This window comes from Danio rerio, chromosome 8 (assembly GCF_049306965.1).
Source record: "Danio rerio strain Tuebingen ecotype United States chromosome 8, GRCz12tu, whole genome shotgun sequence".
Lineage (NCBI taxonomy): Eukaryota > Metazoa > Chordata > Actinopteri > Cypriniformes > Danionidae > Danio > Danio rerio.
Window position 1 is genome coordinate 21,514,273 of NC_133183.1, and position 20,611 is coordinate 21,534,883.

At 37.0% G+C, this 20,611-nt stretch overlaps 1 protein-coding gene across 2 annotated transcripts in view; it reads right to left on the reverse strand.

The window, feature by feature from the left end:
• fam78bb (family with sequence similarity 78 member Bb) overlaps positions 1–4,848 on the reverse strand; it is an 11,150-nt gene extending 6,302 nt beyond the window's left edge. Inside the window, exon 1 of one of the 2 annotated variants that reach the window (XR_012383903.1) lies at positions 3,727–4,848. Coding sequence is in view for 1 of the 2 variants with exons in the window: in NM_001123313.1 (NP_001116785.1) it covers positions 3,727–3,989 (263 nt within the window). In the remaining variant the exon portion in view is untranslated. The remainder of the gene's footprint in view (positions 1–3,726) is intronic. The other variant, NM_001123313.1, reaches the window with a different exon arrangement.
• Between the last annotated feature and the right edge of the window lie 15,763 nt (positions 4,849–20,611).

Below are 20,611 nucleotides of genomic sequence, written 5' to 3' on the forward strand. Positions count from 1 at the left end.
TCAATAGACATGCTCAATAATGTTCATGTCTGGTAACTGGGGCTGGCCAATCCTGGAGCACCTTGACCTTCTTTGCTTTCAGGAACTTTGATGTGGAGGCTGAAGTATGAGAAGGAGCGCTATCCTGCTGAAGATTTTGCCCTCTCCTGTGGTTTGTAATGTAAATGTTTTGATACCTCAGGCTGTTGATGTTCACATCCCCTCTGCAAGTCTCTTGCATGCCCCCATACTGAATGCAACTCTAAACCATGATTTTTCCCTCACCAAACTTTGTTGTTCTGTGAGATTCTTGGGCCCATGCGTGTTCCAGAAGGTCTTCTGCAGTATTTGTGATGATTGGGATGCAGTTCAACAGATGATTCATCAGAAAAATCGACCTTCTGCCACTTTTCCAAATGATCAACTAGAAGTCAAAATTATTTGTTGCTCTTAGAACTCAGATTGAGGACAAGACTTTTGTCAGGTAGTGTAATCTATAATATATAATAAATTTTCATTTTCATCATTGATTAGTATGAAAAGTACAATAGTTTGTTTTATATTGCTTGTTTTGGCAAATTGCACGCTAACCAATGTCCATCAGTTTGACCTGCAACAAAACATGACAAGCAAACAAACTACGCTGTTGAATGTATAATAGAAAGGAGATGCTGAGTCCAATAGTGCAGATGATAATTGGGGTTAATGATGGCATTCATTATCAGGGTCCCAGCTGCCAGTTTAAAATGACTCAGTGTGAGAGGACGTTAATGTGGCTGGGTGTTGTTAGGTATGACCCGACGCTGGCATTTCTTCTTCAGTACAGCACCATCTGTGTCACAGAAAACCCCACGCAACCACCCGCTCAGGCAGTGATGCACTCCCCCACACACATGTCCACACCTCCACACAAACAGGCCCCCCCAAGTAGCATCCAAAGGGCCCACGTCACGAGTCACAGGGCTGGTGGGTGGGTGTGAGAATGTCTCCATCTCTCGTTCTCCTGCGCTGGATTTATTTGTAGATTAAGCAGCGAGCACTTAATTGCATTTGCCTGTAAAACGAAACTCTGTTTAGCATAACCACACTGATGTTTCAGAGCAGCTATTCTGTTTTTATCCGCCTCTCCACGTCTGATCCAGTGACAGGCTGTGAAACTCATTTGTGGGAGTATAAATGAAAGCAGTGACTGATGAAGGTGCAAACACTCCTCCCCTCAGGCACTGAGCTGATGTATGCATACTCTCTGTGAATATAAATCACTGGTGCACTGCACTCAAGTTATCCTGTGCTGCACACACTTTAAGGTCTTGATTACATTGAAGTCATGCATATCGATTATAGCTCTACTTATAGACTGTTCATTCTGATGACATAACAAATTCAACGGATTTAAAGAAATATTTTTAAAAATAGTAGTTTTAAAATAATTTAAATTAAGCTTACTATCAAAAAGACTGTTGTATGTTTGTGTGTGTATATACACTACCTGACAAGAGTCTTGTTGCCCATCCAAGTTTTAGGAACAGCAAATATTAACTTGACTTCCAGTTGATCATTTGGCATTGGAAAGTGGCTTATATGAAAGGCCTCGACATTAGCTTATTATACCAAAATATAATATGATCGTGCCTTGATTTCTAATTATTTAATTAGGACAGTAAGACTTATACAAAAGTCTTTACACTTAACAGAAGTAATGTACAGTTTAGACTCCCATGAGCTTGGACTACTGCGTCCATACATCTCTGCAATGACTCAAAAAACTTAAAGTCTGGAATGGCAAAGAAAGCGTTCTTGCAGGACTTCAAAAGTTTATCAAGATTCTTTGAATTCATCTTCAATATCTCCTCCATCATCTTACCCCAGTCATGGTCAATAATGTTCATGTCTGGTGACTGGGCTGGCCAATCCTGGAACACTTTGACCTTCTTTGCTCTCAGGAACTTTGATGTGGAGGCTGAAGAATGAGAAGGAGCACTATCCTGCTGAAGATTTTGCCCTCTCCTTTGGTTTTTAATGTTATGGGCAGCACAAATCTATTGACACCTCAGGCTGTTAATGTTCACATCCACTCTGCAGATCTCTTGCACGCCCTATGCTGAATGTAACCCCAAACCATGATTTTTACTTCACCAAACTTGATTGATTTCTTTGAGAATCTTGGGTTCATGTGTATTCTATCTTTTGCAGTATTGCAGTGATGATTGGGATGCTGTTCAACAGATAATCACAAAAATCTACATTCTGCCACTTTTACAAATAATCAACTTAAAGTCAAGCTATTATTTGTTGCTCTTACAACATGCAAGTTATAACATTCAAGTGTTTTAGTAGATTTCTTAAGCCATAGATACCATATAGAACCAATTTTTGTTTTCTCAGAAAAACTTTTAGTGAAAAGTTCTTAAAGGAACCATTTCTTTTCTAAATGTAGGAACAATCTAAAGAACCCTTTACTTTGATGAACCTCTTGTTGAACAAAAATGTTCCATATGGTTAAAGTTCTTCATGGAACATGTATTTTAAAATAATATAAGCTTAAAATTGAGGTATTTGGTATTACAATAAACTACAAAACACAGCAGCCACATCAACTATGAAAAAAATATTGTGTTTTGTATTTTGAAAATAATACAAAATACTTTTGCATGGGACATTTCTTCACAAAACTTTAAATCAATAGGCTTATTCAATCAATCCTTTCACTATTAAACTGACTTGGTAAACAATGTTTGATAGCAACAGCTTTTCTGGGCAAGTTTAAGTCAGTCACTGTAGGACTTGTTTGTATGTTGTTTCTCTTATATTTTCTCAGCATATACATCAGCAATTCACCCAAAACTGCTATTATATGTGCAGTTTACTCATTCTCCCAAGGTTTTTTCAGTTCTTTAACTGGAGGAGTCTCAGTTTACCCTCTTAGTGAACACCAGTACAACATCTTTAGCTGTTTAATAAAGTTCATCTGAATTTCCAGCTGCAGCACTGAGACAGAAAATGATCATGTGCTGAAGGCTCCCCATCCTGTTCTTAAGGAATGATATTTTTTTCCATCTCATTTCTTAAGCAAAGATGCATGACTTCGAGCATTGACTACCTTCTTAAGCAATGTTCTGTTCTGATCTCAAGACTAGATTAAAAAAAACTGAGAAAGCATCAATCTGAGTCCGCATTTTTATGATGTCATCAAATAGACTTCTTACAAAATATTTTAAAAATACAAGATCCTTAAGTATTGATACAAAATGTTGAGCCATTTTCATAAACTCTTTAAAATACTGATTACAAAATACAATTTTGCATTTAAAATACTTAAATCATAAATGCTGCCAATTCCTGCATATTAATGTTGTTTTGGTGAAGAGCAAGTGCAGTGAGAGTGTTAGAACATGCCATGGTCTTATTAGTGGTGTAGAAAATGGCAGGTTTTGTTCTAGTAAAACTTTGTAACTTTATGTAAAATGTATGAATCATGATTCAAATTACTTGCTTGTATTCAGCGTACAAGTATTTAGCAGGCTATCGTTGATATTTATGCAACTTGAAGTTTTATTAACAACCTGGCTAATTGTTTTTTAAAAACTTGACAGGTTGAAAGATAACCTAGTGTGTTTGTGAATTTTTGGCAGGTGACTTTATTTAAGTTGATAATTGCTTATAAATCATTTCATTTATCAAATTTAGCTGGAAATGTGTCTTTGGTTGAAGGCAAAGACACTGAATAATGACATGAATCAAGCTTACATGCCGAGGTCTCCATAAGTGTTGTAGAATTCCATCTGAGTGCACGCTTGAATCCAGCCCACCACCCAAGTCTCGTTTCGAGGAATCGGCGGCATTACTATCCGGGCGGAGGCCTTGAAGTACGGAGTTTTGTAGCGGAGCACTATTGGTGAATTCTCCTCGATTACTGTCGGACAATGGTCAATAGTAGCAGACACGTCGTAAACAACTATGTTCTCGCGCTTGATTCGGGGCTTGCAGGCGACGCTCTGAAGGCAGCCCATTGCTGGACGTTGTCAGAATCAGGATGAACAACCAAACAAGAGTGATTTTATATGAAGATATTTTATATTGACGAAAAACGCATCAGTAAAATCTCATGTCCAGTCAATGCGCCAAACAGTTACTCTTAAATTAATAGGCTTAATGCAGGCTACTGAAAAGAAAATAAATAAACAAGTGTCATTCAAAAGCACGTGTTTTTTTCCAGATCAATTGCCATTTTATGATCCACATCTTATCAAGCCGCTGACTGGTAACTCAACAACAGGTTGCAAGACCTCCGACCATCTCTTCATCTTTGCTGTCCCCATGCCTTTGATTGTCACTCGCGGTTGCACTTTAAGATTGTTTTTGTCTTCAACTTCAATCTGATACTTTTCCTTTCAAACCCGCATGACCTTTTGCAGCTCTTCGCCCTTTCATACGTTTCTTTCTGGTCCGAGTTTTCATGTCACAAGCGGAGGCAGAGCAAAAACAGTCAGGTGTGGCGGACGGCTCGCCTCGATAAGAGGTGGTCGCGATTCTGTTTTTCCCGACTGATGTTTGCGCTTTCGGAACAGCAAACAATCTCAAAGTAATACATGATTCACGACAGAGGAGAATCCGTGCGAAGGAGTGTTAAACGACGATTTGTTGTTGTCGATCACATCACATTTGACGTTCCGTTATAGCGTGTGCTCCAACAGTAAGAACAAGGCATCCACATAAACACGCGAGGCATCCAAATGATATTGCTTGCATAAATATAAAAAGCGTGCACTGTCAGTAGGACTGTTACACGGCTAAATAGAAACAGTCCTCATCTCCGTTGTCAGCGCGTGCACGCTCCGCGGTCGCTGTTCAGTTGCTGTGGTGCTGAATGAACGGTCAGAGGCGCGTGGGAGTTCCAGAGCACGTTCAATCCTGCTCACGTACTGTAGCTCTCCGTTCATCTGGTTGGGCTTTTGTCAAACGGAGAAAACCTATGCATTGCAGTAGGCTAATGACATGTAAAATGATATAACAGTTTGCACCTGTTGATTTAGTTGATCTTAAAAAAAACTTCCTTTGTAAGCTTATTCCTAATGTTAGCATGCAAGTCTTGTTGATATTTGTAGTTATGCATATGTAGGCAAGGCCTTATTATCTTTATTCTTTCTTAGACCTGTGTGACACGCATGCTATTAGATGTCAAAGTGTTTTCATAACATTATACATAACGCATAACCAAATCTCTCTATGTTATTTTCTGTAGCTATTTTTAAAGATGGTTTAAGAACTGCATTCTTACCCTTAATGGAACCATGTTTTATTTTATTTATTTAATAATTATATAATAGTTTAGTTTTTGTAGACATAGAAAAACAAAGAACAGACAGACAAACCCATCATGAAACGATAATCTGTGCAAAATGTAAAATAAAACATGAAAGGAGACAATGGCGACATACAAGACTATGACCTACAAGGGAGAAAAAACCCAACAAATATTCAGAAATTAAACAACACTATTAGTCGTTACGGTGAAAAACTGGGTCCCACATTTTCTCAAATTTTACAGAGCTCCCAGATGTAAAATGTAAAATGGAGTTGAGTCCAAGAAGCCAGTCAGAAAAAAAGAGGCCTAACATTTTTTTTTCCAGAAACAAAGGATACCCAGACAGCATACAAATGTGGGCCACTTTAGACAGTCTGGTCGTCTTTTGGCCTTGACGAAATGAACGTGAGCCTCAAGTGGCCCACTTGTACAATGGCAAAAGTGTGCCAAAGTTTCCAATTCATATATGGGCCATTTAAGGCAAGGATTTGGCACTTATAGCAAAATGTAATCTGTATGTGAACCTAATGTGGCCCATGTGGAATCAATTTGGCCCAAATGACAGTTGGCTAAAATATGGTATAGTCATTTGAGGGTAATCTAGATCTAAACCCAAAGTAGCTCACATGTTTAGGTGCAAATGTGACCCAGGTATTAAGAATATGTGGGACACTTTTGGCAAATATTTGGCAAAGTAAGTTCTAGCTAATGTGACTGTGAGCCTAAAGTGGCCCCGATGTGATATGACTGTGTTCCAGATTAGGGTCAGTTCTGGTTCATTTGGTTGAATTCTGGCTGATATGTGGTATTGCTATGGCTAAATTGTGGCCCAGATCTGGCAAACAGTGTCATCATTCTATGCGGTATGTGGGCCGGATGTAAGTGTTTGGTGTGGGCTGGATTTAAGCCACATGAATTTTGCTATCTGGGTAAGTTTTTATTTATTTATTTTTTTAAGCTATGATCGTGTCATGCTGAACAGGTAACTGTACATTTTAGTTGAGAGTCTCCAAAAAATCTGACCAGCCAAAAATTGCTATCATTGGGTCAGGCAGCAAAACACAAACATAAACCCTAAGAAAGAACTGAATTTTTTCTAACCCAAAACTCTGAATTTGAACGCACGCCCAAAAAAGATTTGCTAAGGTATCCTGGGCAGCTTAACATTTGGCGCATGTGGGGGAAACCGAGGGATATAATTTACTAAGCTCTTTTTTAGAATAGTGAAGTGTAATACTTTGTACTTAATAAAGTTGTGTCTAGAATTTATAGAACATGAATAAACAGATAAAAGGTATTGAACCCAACCAGTCTCAGAGATTAAAACCCCTAAGTCTTCTTCCCAAGTGACTATCACAATCTGTTCTGTTTTTAAAGAGGTTAGACCCTTATAGCATTTGAAGAGTTTATATTTCAATGGACATAGTTTCTGGCCTGAAGGTACCTAACAAAATGAAAAGGAGGGGGGTTGAATCTTCAGCGAGGTGCAGTGGAGTAAAGTAACAAATTACAAATATTCAAATTACTGTAATTGAGTAGTTCTTCTTAGAAATTGTAATTTAAAAAAAAAAAAGTCATTTAAAAATGTATAGGCAGGGTTTACATGCATGATTGTAACAAATAGTAAAGTAATTTGGCTACTTGTTTTATTTTCTAATTTGATACCACATTTTGAGTTATTAAGAATGAAATTACTTTTAGGATTCTCTTTAAGGAAACATGGTTTTGTTTATTTTTTTATTTTTTTTATTTTTTATAAAAGTAGTTCAAAACTACGGTTAAACCTTGATTAAAGTTTAGCAGGTAATGATATTTTACGCTGATTCATCATGCATGAAGTTTGAACCCTAACCCTAATCTTTTTCAAAAATTCCTATAGGAGGGGGAAAAAGCAAAACTACTTTCAGAACAAACACTTCTAAAAAACTGCAAACACCCATACACTGTGGAATCTGTGTAAATATATTTATTGTCAGGATCTTTGATTCAAAAACCTTTATGTTTGTTAGAATTTTCAAAGAAAAATGCACTACAAAGACTAACAGTCCTCAGCAGTTCACCTTTAAGAGCATAATATAGAAGTCTATCTTACCTCTGACATTTAGAGATACATTTTCACTTGCCGAACTGAAAATAATAATTACCTTTTGCAACTTTGATCCATAATGCTTGCCCTCGTCTATTAGCACAGGGGAGATAATACAGTGCCACAGACATGTTCCGCTTCTTAATTGATGGCTTTCTATGTAACCATGACAACCACCATAGATGGACTGTCGTCACTAAGGCCGATCTTGTGTCAAATTTATCCATCAGGGAAACATCACAGTGAAGAAATGGCTGGTATCTGGTTCTGTGTGTGTGAGGTCAGAAGATTATTGTAATTAGTGAATCTGAACTCTCAGGAATAAAACACTAGAGGAAATAAACATGTATAGGTGTGAGTCACAAAAGAGATTATTGACATGTTTTCCATTTGTAAGTTCCTTTACATAAAAGCATCTGCTACATCTGTAAGTGACTATCTGTGCTTCCAGCTTTATTTTAAATCCAAATGAATGATATAGACCAATATCTGATGCATGGAGGTAAATAGAGAATATTTAAGATGGCTACCTTCATTTTGCTTGTAAATGCGATTTGCACATAAAGATGTCTCAGATATACTCTATACACTCTATACACTTTATTAGGTACACCTGTCCTACTGCTCGTTAACGCATATTTCTAATCAGCCAATCACATGACAGCAACTCAGTGCATTTAGGCATGTAGACATGGTCAAAACAATCTGCCGCAGTTCAAAACAAGCATCAGAATAGAGAAGAAAGGTGATTTAAGTGACTGAATGTGGTGTGGTTGTTGGTGTCAGACGGACTGGACTGAGTATTTCAGAAACTACTGATCTACTGTGATTTTCACACACAACCATCTCTAGGGTTTACAGAGAATGGTCCAAAAGGTAAATATCCAGTGAGCGGCAGTTCTGTGGGCGCAAATGCCTTGTTGATGACAAAGATCAGAGGAGAATGGCCAGACTGGTTCCAGCTGATAGAAAGGCAACAGTAACTCAAATAACCACTCGTTACAACCAAGGTATGCAGAAGAGCATCTCTGAATGCACAACATGTCCAACCTTGAGACAGATGGGCTACAGCAGCAGAAGACCACACCGGGTGCCACTCTTGTCAGCTAAGAACAGGAAACTGAGGCTACGATTTGCAAAGGCTCACTAAAATTGGACAATAGAAGATTGGGCAAATGTTGCCTGGTCTGATTAATCTTGATTTCTGCTGTAGCATTCGGATGGTGGGGTCAGAATTTGGCGTCAACCACATGAAAGCATAGATCCATCCTGCCTTGTATCAACGGGTTAGGCTGGTGGTGGTGGTGTAATGCTGTGGGGGATATTTTCTTGAAACACTTTGGGCCCAATAGTACCAATTGAGCATCATGTCAATGCCACAGTCTACCTAAGTATTGTTGCTGTTTCATCCCTTTATGACCACAGTGTACCCATCTTCTGATGGCTACTTCCAGCAGGATAATAGGCGAATAAACAAGAATCATCTCAGATTGGGTTTCTTTAACTATACTCAAATGGACTCCACAGTCAGCAGATCTCAATCCAATAGAGCACCCTTGGCATGTGGTGGAATGGGAGACTCGCATTATGCATGTTTAGCCGACAAATCTGCAGCAACTGCGGGATGTCATCATGTCAATATGTACCAAAATCTCTGAGGAATATTTTCAGTTCCTTGTTGAACCTATGCTATGAAGGATTAAGGCAGTTCTGAAGGCAAAAGAAGGCCCAACCCCCTGGTAGTAACGTGTACCTAATAAAGTGGCCGGTGAGTGTATAATACACACTCAAACTATTTTTGCTGATTATTCACTTGTTAACTACTTATTTAAAATGAGTTGAATCAACACAATCCTTGAGTTCATTTGGGGACAACTTAATTTTTTATGTTCAATCTAATTAAATTTGTAAAAATTAAATTAACTTAATTAATAGGACAACATGAAGGAATTGTGTGGAACCCAGATTGTTTTACAGTCCATGATTTCATGGCAATGTTACATTTTGGCAAATTGAAGCAATCATGGTGGCACACGCTGTTTTCTCCACCTTTATTCCACAAGTAAATGCAATGCTTTAAAATAGTTTGCAAGAAAGTTTGGCTTATGTCATTTATTTACATGAATACTGCAACCAGCAGAGGGTGCTAAAATGGTTTGGCTTTATTTTTCAGGATGTGTGAAGTACATTTGAGTGGTGTTCCAATTAAGAGGATGCATCCTTTGAAGGTTGCATTAAAAAGAGAATTGCATCTTTGTGTTGCAACAAAGCCTTTCCCAGTTCAAAGGCTCCTTCAAATGCTTGCTCAATTGCAGTTTTTATTTTTTACTTAATGAAGAATAGATGAAATGCTGGTGATTTTTAGAGAATATTGCAGAAGGCTTACCTTGTTCTGTTGATATCAGTTCGAATACACAGTAGACTGTTTAAAAAAGGGAACATTGACTCCTTGGAGGGATTTTTTTCATCTATTTTAGGGCTGCACAATATTGGAAAAAATCTAGCATTTTGATGTTTTTTTTTTTGCAATATGTATTGTGATATGAATACAATTTGACATAACTTAATATCTCTGTTTGGAAAGAATTTATAATGTTAGATTGATTGGGATGATTCTGCAGTGGGAGTGATTCTCCATAAAATCTAAAAAACAATCTATAAACTTTTTGGGGTCGCCCACCACATTTTTATTGTGGTCTGCGCTATTTGCAGCGCATTTGTGTATTTGCACATATTGTATTTTCACGCATAACAATCTATAAATACAACCAATAAAAAGATACAATTGAAAAAGGGTTTTATCATTTACAGAATCTAACAGTGTTCAAGTACAGTAACTGAATGATTAAAATAGCAATAATTCAATAAAATGAATCTTTGTTAAACTCACAAATGGTTCAATTTCTTATGCCTAAATGCTTTTAAGGTCTTTATACAGTCCCAGTTATCAAAAACACAAGCAAATGATGAATTCTAATACAATCTCAACTTTGCATGTGCTCGCGATGTGTCTATTGCGAATGCTCACATTGATGAAACGGTATATTGTGCAGCCCTAATCTATTTAAACATTTAGATTATTTTTGTCTTCTTTACTTAATTTAGCTTAAAGAGCCCATATTATACATGAAATAGGGTCATATCTTGGTTGTAAGGGTCTCCAACAACAGTCTAATATGCATGCAAGGTCAAAAAACACTTTCATGGTCTTATAATCTGCATTTATTTTTACCTAATTATCCCAGCGACTTCTGTATGAATCGTCCAGTGATTCATTTGTTCCCAAACCCCTCCTTAGCGCGAAGCTAATCTGCGCTGATTGGACCAATGACAGTCTGTTGCGATTGGTCGACTGCCTTCAGTCAGAGTGAAATGCCAAACAGCTAATCGGCAATATAAAAGTAATCACAGTTCATACACGCTCGATAGTGTAGGCGTGGATTTTAGCTGCCAGTGGGTCAATGTAAATACAGACGATGGACTTGAAAATTCAGACGACTATTTTATTGAGCAAAAACTCCAAAAACTGTCGAGGAGATCACATAGCTTGTCTCACTCTGCTCTTTTCACAGACACAGACACACACACACACACACACACACACACACACACACACACACACACACACACTGCCCTCATCCTTGCGCGCGCACACACACACTACTCCTCCACGGAGCTCCATAAACAAAGCAGCACGCGTCGCGTTTTTAACGTGACTTTGCTCACGATAAGAGAATATAGCCAGTTAACCTGATACAGTACACTCGGTTACAAGTAACAAATCACAACTAAATACATTTGCAAGCTAGAGTCAACGAGGCAACAACTTTAATCCCACGTACTTACACTTGAGAAATGGAGGAAGAAACTAATCCTGACGTCCATCAGTAAGTTACTCTTTACTGATCCTTCCTTTAACAAACACCAATGAAGTATTCTTTGTAGCATGTAGTTTCCAGTAGTTTCCAACTGCTTGGTTACAATGCTGAGGTTTCATCTTTGGGTAGAGACTCAATATATCCATCTGCAGTGTGACTTCAATCGACTGGCATGTTTGTGTGCGTGTGTTTGTGGGTGTGTGTGTCTGGGTTTCTGCGTCAGAGGGCGGGGCCTCAGGTTTGAAATCTCCCGGGTTTGCGCGTCCACGTGAATAACTTGGTTTCGTTCATACGTCATGGCGAAACACCTAATGACTCGGTATCAAGGCGACTCGTTTGAAGCACTATGAGTCGACTCTTTTATAGATGAATCAACCGTTTTAAACACTGTATTCTTACAGATTTAAGCCGGATAAGCTGGATACTTCACTTCACTTAGAGCTGTGTTACACACTACATGGAGGGGAATTTTCAAAAACCCATAATATGGGCTCTTTAATTTTTTTCTTTTATTTATTCATTCTTTTATCAGAGGGATTTGTTTTTTTTTGTTTTTTTTTGGGGGGGGGGGGGTATAATTGGAAGTATGATTGAATTCATGTTGGCATTGTATATATCATAATGTATCCTTTTTTATGGGAAAGAAAGAGTTGGTTTAAATTAAGACAATCTGTAATTATTCATTTTGTTTTGCGTACTGCTATGTGTGGTCTTGTTTAATATCAATAAATAAAAGGGGGGGGGGGTAGAATATGGCAGATGAAAGGTTTTTTTAAGAAATGTAGTTTACCTTATAATGATACAAATTCTATAAACTTTAACATAAATGGACCCTGTTCAGTAAAGACTTTTCTGTTGCTTTTCAAGATGAAGGCTATATGGCTTGATTGTCCTTTTTTACAGTACTGGTCCAGCCTTTACTGCTCGTGTGTGCCTTGATAACCAATCACATTACAGCTTTTACCTCACTGAATCTGAAGTGTGAAACTGTCAATCGCTATAGAATGGGTATTAAATATATCCTATATGCTGCAATGTGTGATGTGGTGGTAGGTTTTTCTTCTAGAAATGTACAAATTCACAATTTACTCATTAAGTCACCGAAACATAAAGTATATTTCCAATGTGACACCAAATGTATGTTTTTATTCATTTATTTAGTTGGTTGGGTGGTTTGTTGGTTATAATCCAAAAAGCATTCCACCTACATCTAAGGCAGGGGTGTCCAAACTCCTGGAGGGGCAGTGTCTTGCTGAGTTTAGCTTTAACACACCTGCCAGGAAGTTTCTAGTATATCTAGTAAGAGCTTGACTAGCTGGTTTAGGTGTGTTTGATTAGGGTTAAAGCTAAACTCTCCAGCACACCGGCCCTCCTGTGGGCTAAATTTGCATTTACCAAATTATCCACCAGGGGGAGACATTGATTCTGAGAAGTCTGAGTGTTTCTTTTAGGAATGTGTTATAGTCTTAGTTTACACACTTTCAATTTTTGGAAAATAATGCTGAACATTTTCTGTTTTAATATGACATTTTTGTGATGCATAGTCGGCATTTTCAGAATATATCTGCGAGACAAAATGACAATGGAAAGAACCTATGTAAGTAAAGAAGTAGTAAATGGAAGTAAAAAATCTTTCAGCTTTCTTCTATCAGATCATGCTTCTGCTAGAGTGGATTAGACCTCAGACAGAAAAAGAAGAGCCTTTCAGGCAGCCTGTTTGTCCCATGGCCCAGTGCTAATGGACAGGCTAAGATGGGCTGTAATCCTTACATGGGTGGGTAAATAATCCAGGCCTGCTCTTTCCTATGCAGAGCAGGTCTAGACCGCTTTAGCACCTATTTAAACTGTGTAATGTGACTCAGAGGAGGGACAAGCACTAAAATCCTCCTTTAGTAAACAACTAGACACAAAATCCATGTAATCTAAAGGAAACCAGGGCTGAGGTGTAGAGAAGTAAAATCCCTAAAACATTTAATGCTGTGCTCAGTAGCTTGCTTGGTGTCTTTTAAGGTGATGGAAAGTGTGTGTGTGTGTGTGTGTGTGTGTGTGTGTGTGTGTGTGTGTGTGTGTGTGTGTGTGTGTGTGTGTTAGTGGGTGAATTGTGGGAGGAGCAGAGAAGGTGAGGAACTCATCAGAAACCTGTTTGAATCTGACCTTTCTCCTTTAATGAAATGTCGTAACGATAAAAGACGAGAAGTGTGTGTGTGTGTGTGTGTGTCAACATAGGGCCTGTTTGTTAGTTTCAAGAGAATGTGGGCCTAGTTGTGTACGTTTTCCACCTTTTCCCTCCTTTTTCTCTGTCTTTCTCGATGTAATGAAAGGTTGGAGATGCTGAAGCTCCATCTCTCATCACTATTCAATGCTCAGCTCCATCGCAGATGCCTGGAGACCAGGACTCCTGCCAGACTGTCAGGCTAATTACATTCAGTCCTTTCACACTGTTCAGAGTAGTGTTTGATAATTAACATTTTCTGAGAAGTAGAAGAAAATACAACATTGATACTGATAGTTGATCTCTAGTTGCATGTTGTCAACTTAAAAAAGGGATGCCGTTTAGGAATATATTGGAGTTTTAGTAAATTGTGCTTAAAATAACCTTTTTTGTTAATTTGTAAAGCTTTTTAATGACCTAAATAACCATTTTCCACTATAAAGAGCCATTATGGAATGATAAAGTTTCATGGATGATAAAAGTTCTTTGTTGAACCATCATTGTCAATAAAGATCCTTTATTTTTAGACTTGTTATTTAACGCTTTAATTGAAAATATTTATAATGTCTCCTATTTAAAATTTTCAAGTCATTTTTCTTGAACTTTAACCAAAATTTTGTAAGTTTTTTTTTAGGCTATGAGCGTAAAGACAAGAACAAGTGTCTGTTGAAAGATAAAGCTGGAAGAAGAAAGAAGGCCCTTGTGTTTTTCGCAGTCGTCGCTGTCTCTCATCTCATCGTCTTGTTGTCTCGCTTGCGTCACATGGTGGGTCTGACCATCTATTTTTAGATTTGCAAAACAGTTTTGTATTGGTTCTTTTTTGTGTGATTTTCAAGATTAGATTGATTGAGAATATACATTATGATATATTTATTGCACCTTTTTACTTGATAGTGTCTTTAGCATGTAACTATTTTTTGCTGTGCTTTAGGACACCTAGGAGTAGGGCTGCACGATTCTGGCTTAAATGAGAATCTTTATTTTAAGCAAAACTTCTACTGTTGATTAAAATGCTAAATTTTGTATAGACCTGGAACCGTGTACATTAATAGACTTGTTCTGGTCCACAGTAAAGTGATTACATCAGAATACTACTATTCTCTCTTGTAAACAGTGTGTCAGCTCACATGTAATTTTGCCGTTACATGAAGACAGAAATAACATTTTTTGGTGAATCATTGACCTTATAAATACAATATGCTGACTCTTTCAACACCATTTGGAGGTGTGAAGACTTGTAAAACAGCCCATCTGCTTCTCTCCTGAGCTTGAAAATATGATTGGCTGAATCGTAGAGATGCTGGATTAAGATTGTGTGGGGGGAAGAATCAAGATCACAATCTTTATTCAATTAATTGTGCAGCCCTGCCTAAGAGCCTCTAAAAGCCTTTTTTGGTGCTAAATAGATGCAGACACATTTCGTCAGTCGGTCAGCAGTCTGGGCCAGCTAACGCTCTAGGAATCTCCTGCGCGCTCAGGGCAACAAACCCACTGAACCAACAAACCCCCCAAAATCTACAGCATGGAGATTCAGGTTAAATAACATTCATTTTGAGATTTCTGAAAGGTGTTCTTATTATATCTGTTAGTGTATATTTGACATGTTATGATGCAACAGATGTTCATGATTTGTCCCCATATGGCTTCTAAACTTAGTTTTACCATCATCCATGAGTTTCCCTTGTACAAACAGAGATCCTATAGGACACAGTGGAGGATTGCTGACTCAAGTTGAAACAATCTTGCCTCAAAGGTAAGACCCTTGAGAAAAGCACTGAACCTATAACTGCTGTAATGGCTGTGTGTGTGTGTGTGTGTGTGTGTGTGTGTGTGTGTGTGTGTGTGTGTGTGTGTGTGTGTGTGTGTGTGTGTGTGTGTGTGTGTGTGTGTGTGTGTGTGTGTGTGTGTGTGTGTGTGTGTGTGTGTGTGTGTGTACTACAATACATGAACACATGTCACTCATACTCAAAAAAACAGTCAAATTAAAATACGGTCATCGTTTATCCTCATCTCATTCCAAACCTATAAGACTATTGTTCTTATTTAAAATTCAGATAAAGATAATGTTAGTCAATTCTGGGAGATCTCTGTCCCTCCACTGAAAGAGTTTTTGTCTGAAGCTTTGTCACCAAATCATCCATTTAGAGATCAAAAAATATATCCATATCGATTGAACCATTAGAGTCTTCTAGAGAGACATGATTATTTTATACAATGAACAATTTTATTTTAGGCTTATAAATGGTGAAATGGCAAACAATGTTTTAGGCGTTTCAATTTGTGAATAATTTTTTAACAGGCTTTAATGTTTTTTTAGAACAGGGGTTTTCAGGTTGGGGTCTGGGCAACCCTTTAGGGGGCCACAAGGCAGTGCCAGTGAAAATATTGAGGGAACATGTTAATGTAACAAGTAATTTTAAAATAAATTATCCAAATTTTTATTAGGATAAATACACATGCATTAGTTAAAAGACATCTAAATACAAAATGGAATAAAAACAATTTAATTCTAAAATTAATAAATATAAATAATACAATTGATCAGAATTTGATTACAATAAATAAATCAATTAAATTGTTATTTAATATATTTAATAAAACAAACGAATGGATCCAGAAAAGATTTGACAAAAATATCTATATTTCTATCCTTTTACAATGTAGAAAATGCTAAACAGTTGTCAGCCACAGGTTTAGAACACAAAGTACTTTCTAATATTAAAAACTTTTATAGGTTTGAAATGTGTTAACAATTTCAATTCTAATTTTAGTAACATGCATGACTTTCTGTAGGATTTTTTCGAACCAAAAAAGTCAGGTTAGTCTGATTTTTGGTAATGAACTGACCATGTTTGTTTTAGTGAGTATGAGTTCTCATCTTCATGCATGGCTGCAGACCCTGAGGGTCAAAATCACTTCAAGCGCTGTCATTAAGAGTTTGTTGATGAAATCAGCTGATGCATGTTTCTAAAAGGATGTGCATTCAGTTGCATAATTCATGTTCTAATCTTTACTTTTTTACTCTTATAAAATCACAATTATGTTCTACATGATGATAAACCATGCAAATACACACTGTAAAACCCAGTCAAAAAGTAAAAAACAATCAACTTTAATAAATGAAATGAGTGTAGTAAACTCAAAATTTACAGAAAGATAATTCTATTAATTTGAAAAGAGTTTTGAACTATTGAAGAAGAATTGTTGAAGGCAATGAGTTTAGTAAATACCTCATTACTTTAACTTAAATGGAGGTACTCGCACCACGAATCACAGTACTTGTATGGATTTGTTTTACTCAAATGGTTTGAGTTGCCTTAACTTATTAGATTTTACAGTACTTAGTTGGTTTGAGTTCTCTTCATTTATTGGCTTGTACTGTGCTCAAATTGCTTCAGTTACTCAAATGGATTAAGTTCACAGTAAACATTAGGGTTAGTTTTTGAACTTGCTGTTAATGGTTTGTTGCAGTCAGTTTCCTCAATTGGTTTGAGTTACCTTAACTTTTTGTGTTTTACAGTGCAGGCTTGCATGGAAAGCAAGCCTCCAGGATAAATGCATAAAAAGGTCATTTAGATTTTATTTTGTTATCTTACAACAATTTAGAGTTTTAATTTCACTATTTATACTTTGATAAAAAGCAGTTCCTCACAGTAAAAAAAACAAAAAGCAAATTATGCAAGATATAAACTTGGAAGTGCCATAAAAAATCTGAATTTGAGCTTATCTCCTATAGTTCTGATTCTCTTTAATTGTTTTAGTTTATAACTTGCAACTGCAAGAAGAAAGCAGAGCAGTGTGATCTAAAACTTTTTCATGGCAGTAACATTAATTCATGAGTTTGACTATATGGATGAGCCTGCATAATAATTGTAATACTAATTAAGATAGACTATTGTTGAATAAAAACACTGAAACTGGTACAAATGATTTCTTATTTCAGTTCAACCTACACTTAAGGGACTCTATATCTCCTAGAGGGAAGCGGTTTATGATATGGAAACAAAAAATGAGTTGCATCATTCAGAATCCTAATTTAGGACACAATTCTCATAGTGATTTAGTGATATCAACAGGTGTGTGGAAGGATTTGCTTTCAGGGTAGAGTGAATGACCACTTTCAGATAAACACATAAAACAGGCATAAATAAAACAAACACATTAATAAAAATGACAGCCAGCATGTTGTTGTGGACACTGAAGCATCAAGAGCTACAGCAAATGTTCCTGACAGTAGTCCTTTGCTCAGAATGTTGGTGACCTATGTGTAGTGAGCCTACTAAGTGTGTATATGCTTTGTGTTTTTATGTGTGTGTGTGTGTGTGTGTGTGTGTGTGTGTGTGTGTGTGTGTGTGTGTGTGTGTGTGTGTGTGTGTGTGTGTGAGAACCATGTTGGAGCGCTTTAGCGAAGCAGCGTAGCGTGCAGTACAGGAGTGATGTGGGCTGAGCCGACCTGACCGAGCCCCGGCCCTCCGCTAATCCTGCCGTTTTCAGGAGCCCTGGCCCGTACTTGATGAGCTTGGGTAAGAAAAGGGGCAGCTCTTTCTCCCGTTCGCTTTTCCCTCTTTCGCTCCCTCTCGCTCTTTCATTCTCTCTCTCTTTTTCTCATGCACCCCCCTCTCGAACCCCAGCCCTGCCTGGAGCCAGTGTGCAAATGAATGAGTTCCAAGTGTTTACTCAGCAGTTCTGTCCCTCTCTCTCTCTCTACCTATTCCTTCACATCTCTCTCTCTCTCTGTCTGTCTGCTCTGACAGATTGAGCTGAATTTAAAATAACTTCTAACATGAAATTCAGCTAGATGACAAGGTTACAGCTAGATGTATTTATTTTCTGTAGTTGCTGTGTTTGGAACACCCAGGGTTAAAGTTTTATAAAAGGTATATTTGAAGGTAAAAGGGTGTAAAAATACTACTGTAAAAACCCGTTAGTTGTTAATAATTTATTGTAGAATTTTATTATTATATACAGTGAAAACCTGAACTAATGGGAGATTTCATATCATTTTACAGAACTGTTAAATATATTGCATTTGAAGTGAAACAGAACACATTGATTTACATTGAAATAAATACACTATACCTTTTCAGTGGGTATACACGTAAAACCCAACAATGACTTTTATCAAATGAAATGAGTGTAGTTAACTCAGAATTGACTGAAAGTTAATTCTACTCATTTGAAAAAGAGTTTTGAACTCCGTGTTGAAGGTAATGAGTTAATTAAATACTTAATTACTTCAACTTAAATGGAGTAAGTTCACAGTACTCGTATAGATTAGATGTTAACTCAAATGTTTGTAGCAATCGGTTTCCTCAAATGGTTTGAGTTGCCTTAACTTACTGGGTTTTACAGAACTCAGTTGGTTTGAGTTCACTTCATTTCTTTGGTTTTACTGTGCTTAAATTGCTTCGTTTACTCTAATGAATCAAGTTCACAGTACTCATTAGGATTAGTTTTTGAACTTAAATGGTTCGTTGCAATCGGTTTCCTCAAATGGTTAGAGTTACCTTAACTTTTTGTGTTTTACAGTGGATAGATGGCTCACAACATTTTTAAAATTGAATTTATTTACTTTTTTTGTCATCATTTATGTATGTTAGGGTTTTATATGGCATATTGTTCACTTATGTTTATGCATTTTTGTGTGTTGTGTTCTGCCATGATGATATTTTGTGTGTGTTTGATACACATTATATGGACCATTTGCACATGGTAATTATTATGTACTTTAGGTTACAGTAATGTGTTGGACTGGTTTAATATGAGACTTTTTTCTGGCATTTTTCTTTTTAAGGTGATCTCAAGTCTGTTATAGTCTGTGAATTTTAATAATTTGTTTATTAATGCTGTTTTTTAAGGATTTGTTGTTGTTGCTTCCAAACCTCTATGATAAAGCAACCAAATAGCTGCCTTTATTTATTTATTAAGTATTTTTTTAAGAATGATGACAAATGCTCATTTCACAAACCACTTTCACTAAGAAATTAAATGATTGTTTTTTTTTTTATATTGGATTTATGTGCAAATATGCATAATTGAATGTGCCTAATGCAGTGGCTTTCATACATTTTAAGTCTTAAATGGACAGTTCACCAACTCATCACTAACTCATGTCTTTGCACAATAAACATGGGTGAAATAGTTTTCCAAAACATGCAGTTTTTTTGTTTAATATAACATTTAGTTTAAAAGCCATTCAAAAATCATGTTAAAATGAATAGTCGTTCATTTAGTCAGTCTAAGACAGAGATGCTCAAACTAGGGCCTGCAGCATAAAGTTGGCCCATGGTAACCTTTGATTTGGCCCTCCATCCCATCTGTGAAGAGACAAAGAAGAATAGTTTAGACGTGGACATTTCTAATTTAATACAACCTTTTATGTGTTTATTTCATTGTTTAACTACAGAAAATCAGCTAACTGAAATTAAATGTTTCAATTCAAATGCTGTAATTCACTTTAACATGTACATGTTTAATAAATATATTAAAACATAACAGTTCAATATCATGTTTAATAATAGTCATCACAGCATGCAAAAAAAGTTTCATTACATTAAGTTTCTTTTTATTTCTGAAACCTTACTGACCCCTTTATAAAAGAAAAAAAGTTAAAAGTTAGTATATAAGAATTGGTCATTTTTCTGAGTGCAATATCTTTAAGCATCCAACTAAAATGTTTCCAGTGACTTTAATTTCATTTCATTTTCCTTGAGAATGCATCTAAATCAAAGGGAAACATGAATTTAATCCAGTATGACCTCAAACAAGACCATTATATCATGCATCATTATATTCACCTTTATACCACATTGTTTAAAAGTTAATTAAGGCACATTGGCATCATTACATCGCTTTATGTGTATGTATGTATGTGCATGCAGGCATGTGTGTGTGTCTGATAAGAGAGTAATATGATGGGGATTACGGTGAGATGGCCGGCCTGGGGCTGCTGGATATTGGGAGGAGGGGCTGTTTCCTGGCTGTAGCCCTTGTTTGTCTGCCTGACCTGGCAGCACTCGGGGCAGATCCTGCTTGGATACAACTCTGATCCCACGCCTGTCTGAAGCTGTTAGCCAGCCGCTCTGTCGGGCTAGCTGGGCTTAGTGCGTCTGGGCACAGGGAGGGGCATAAGCTGGGGCCGCCGCATGCTT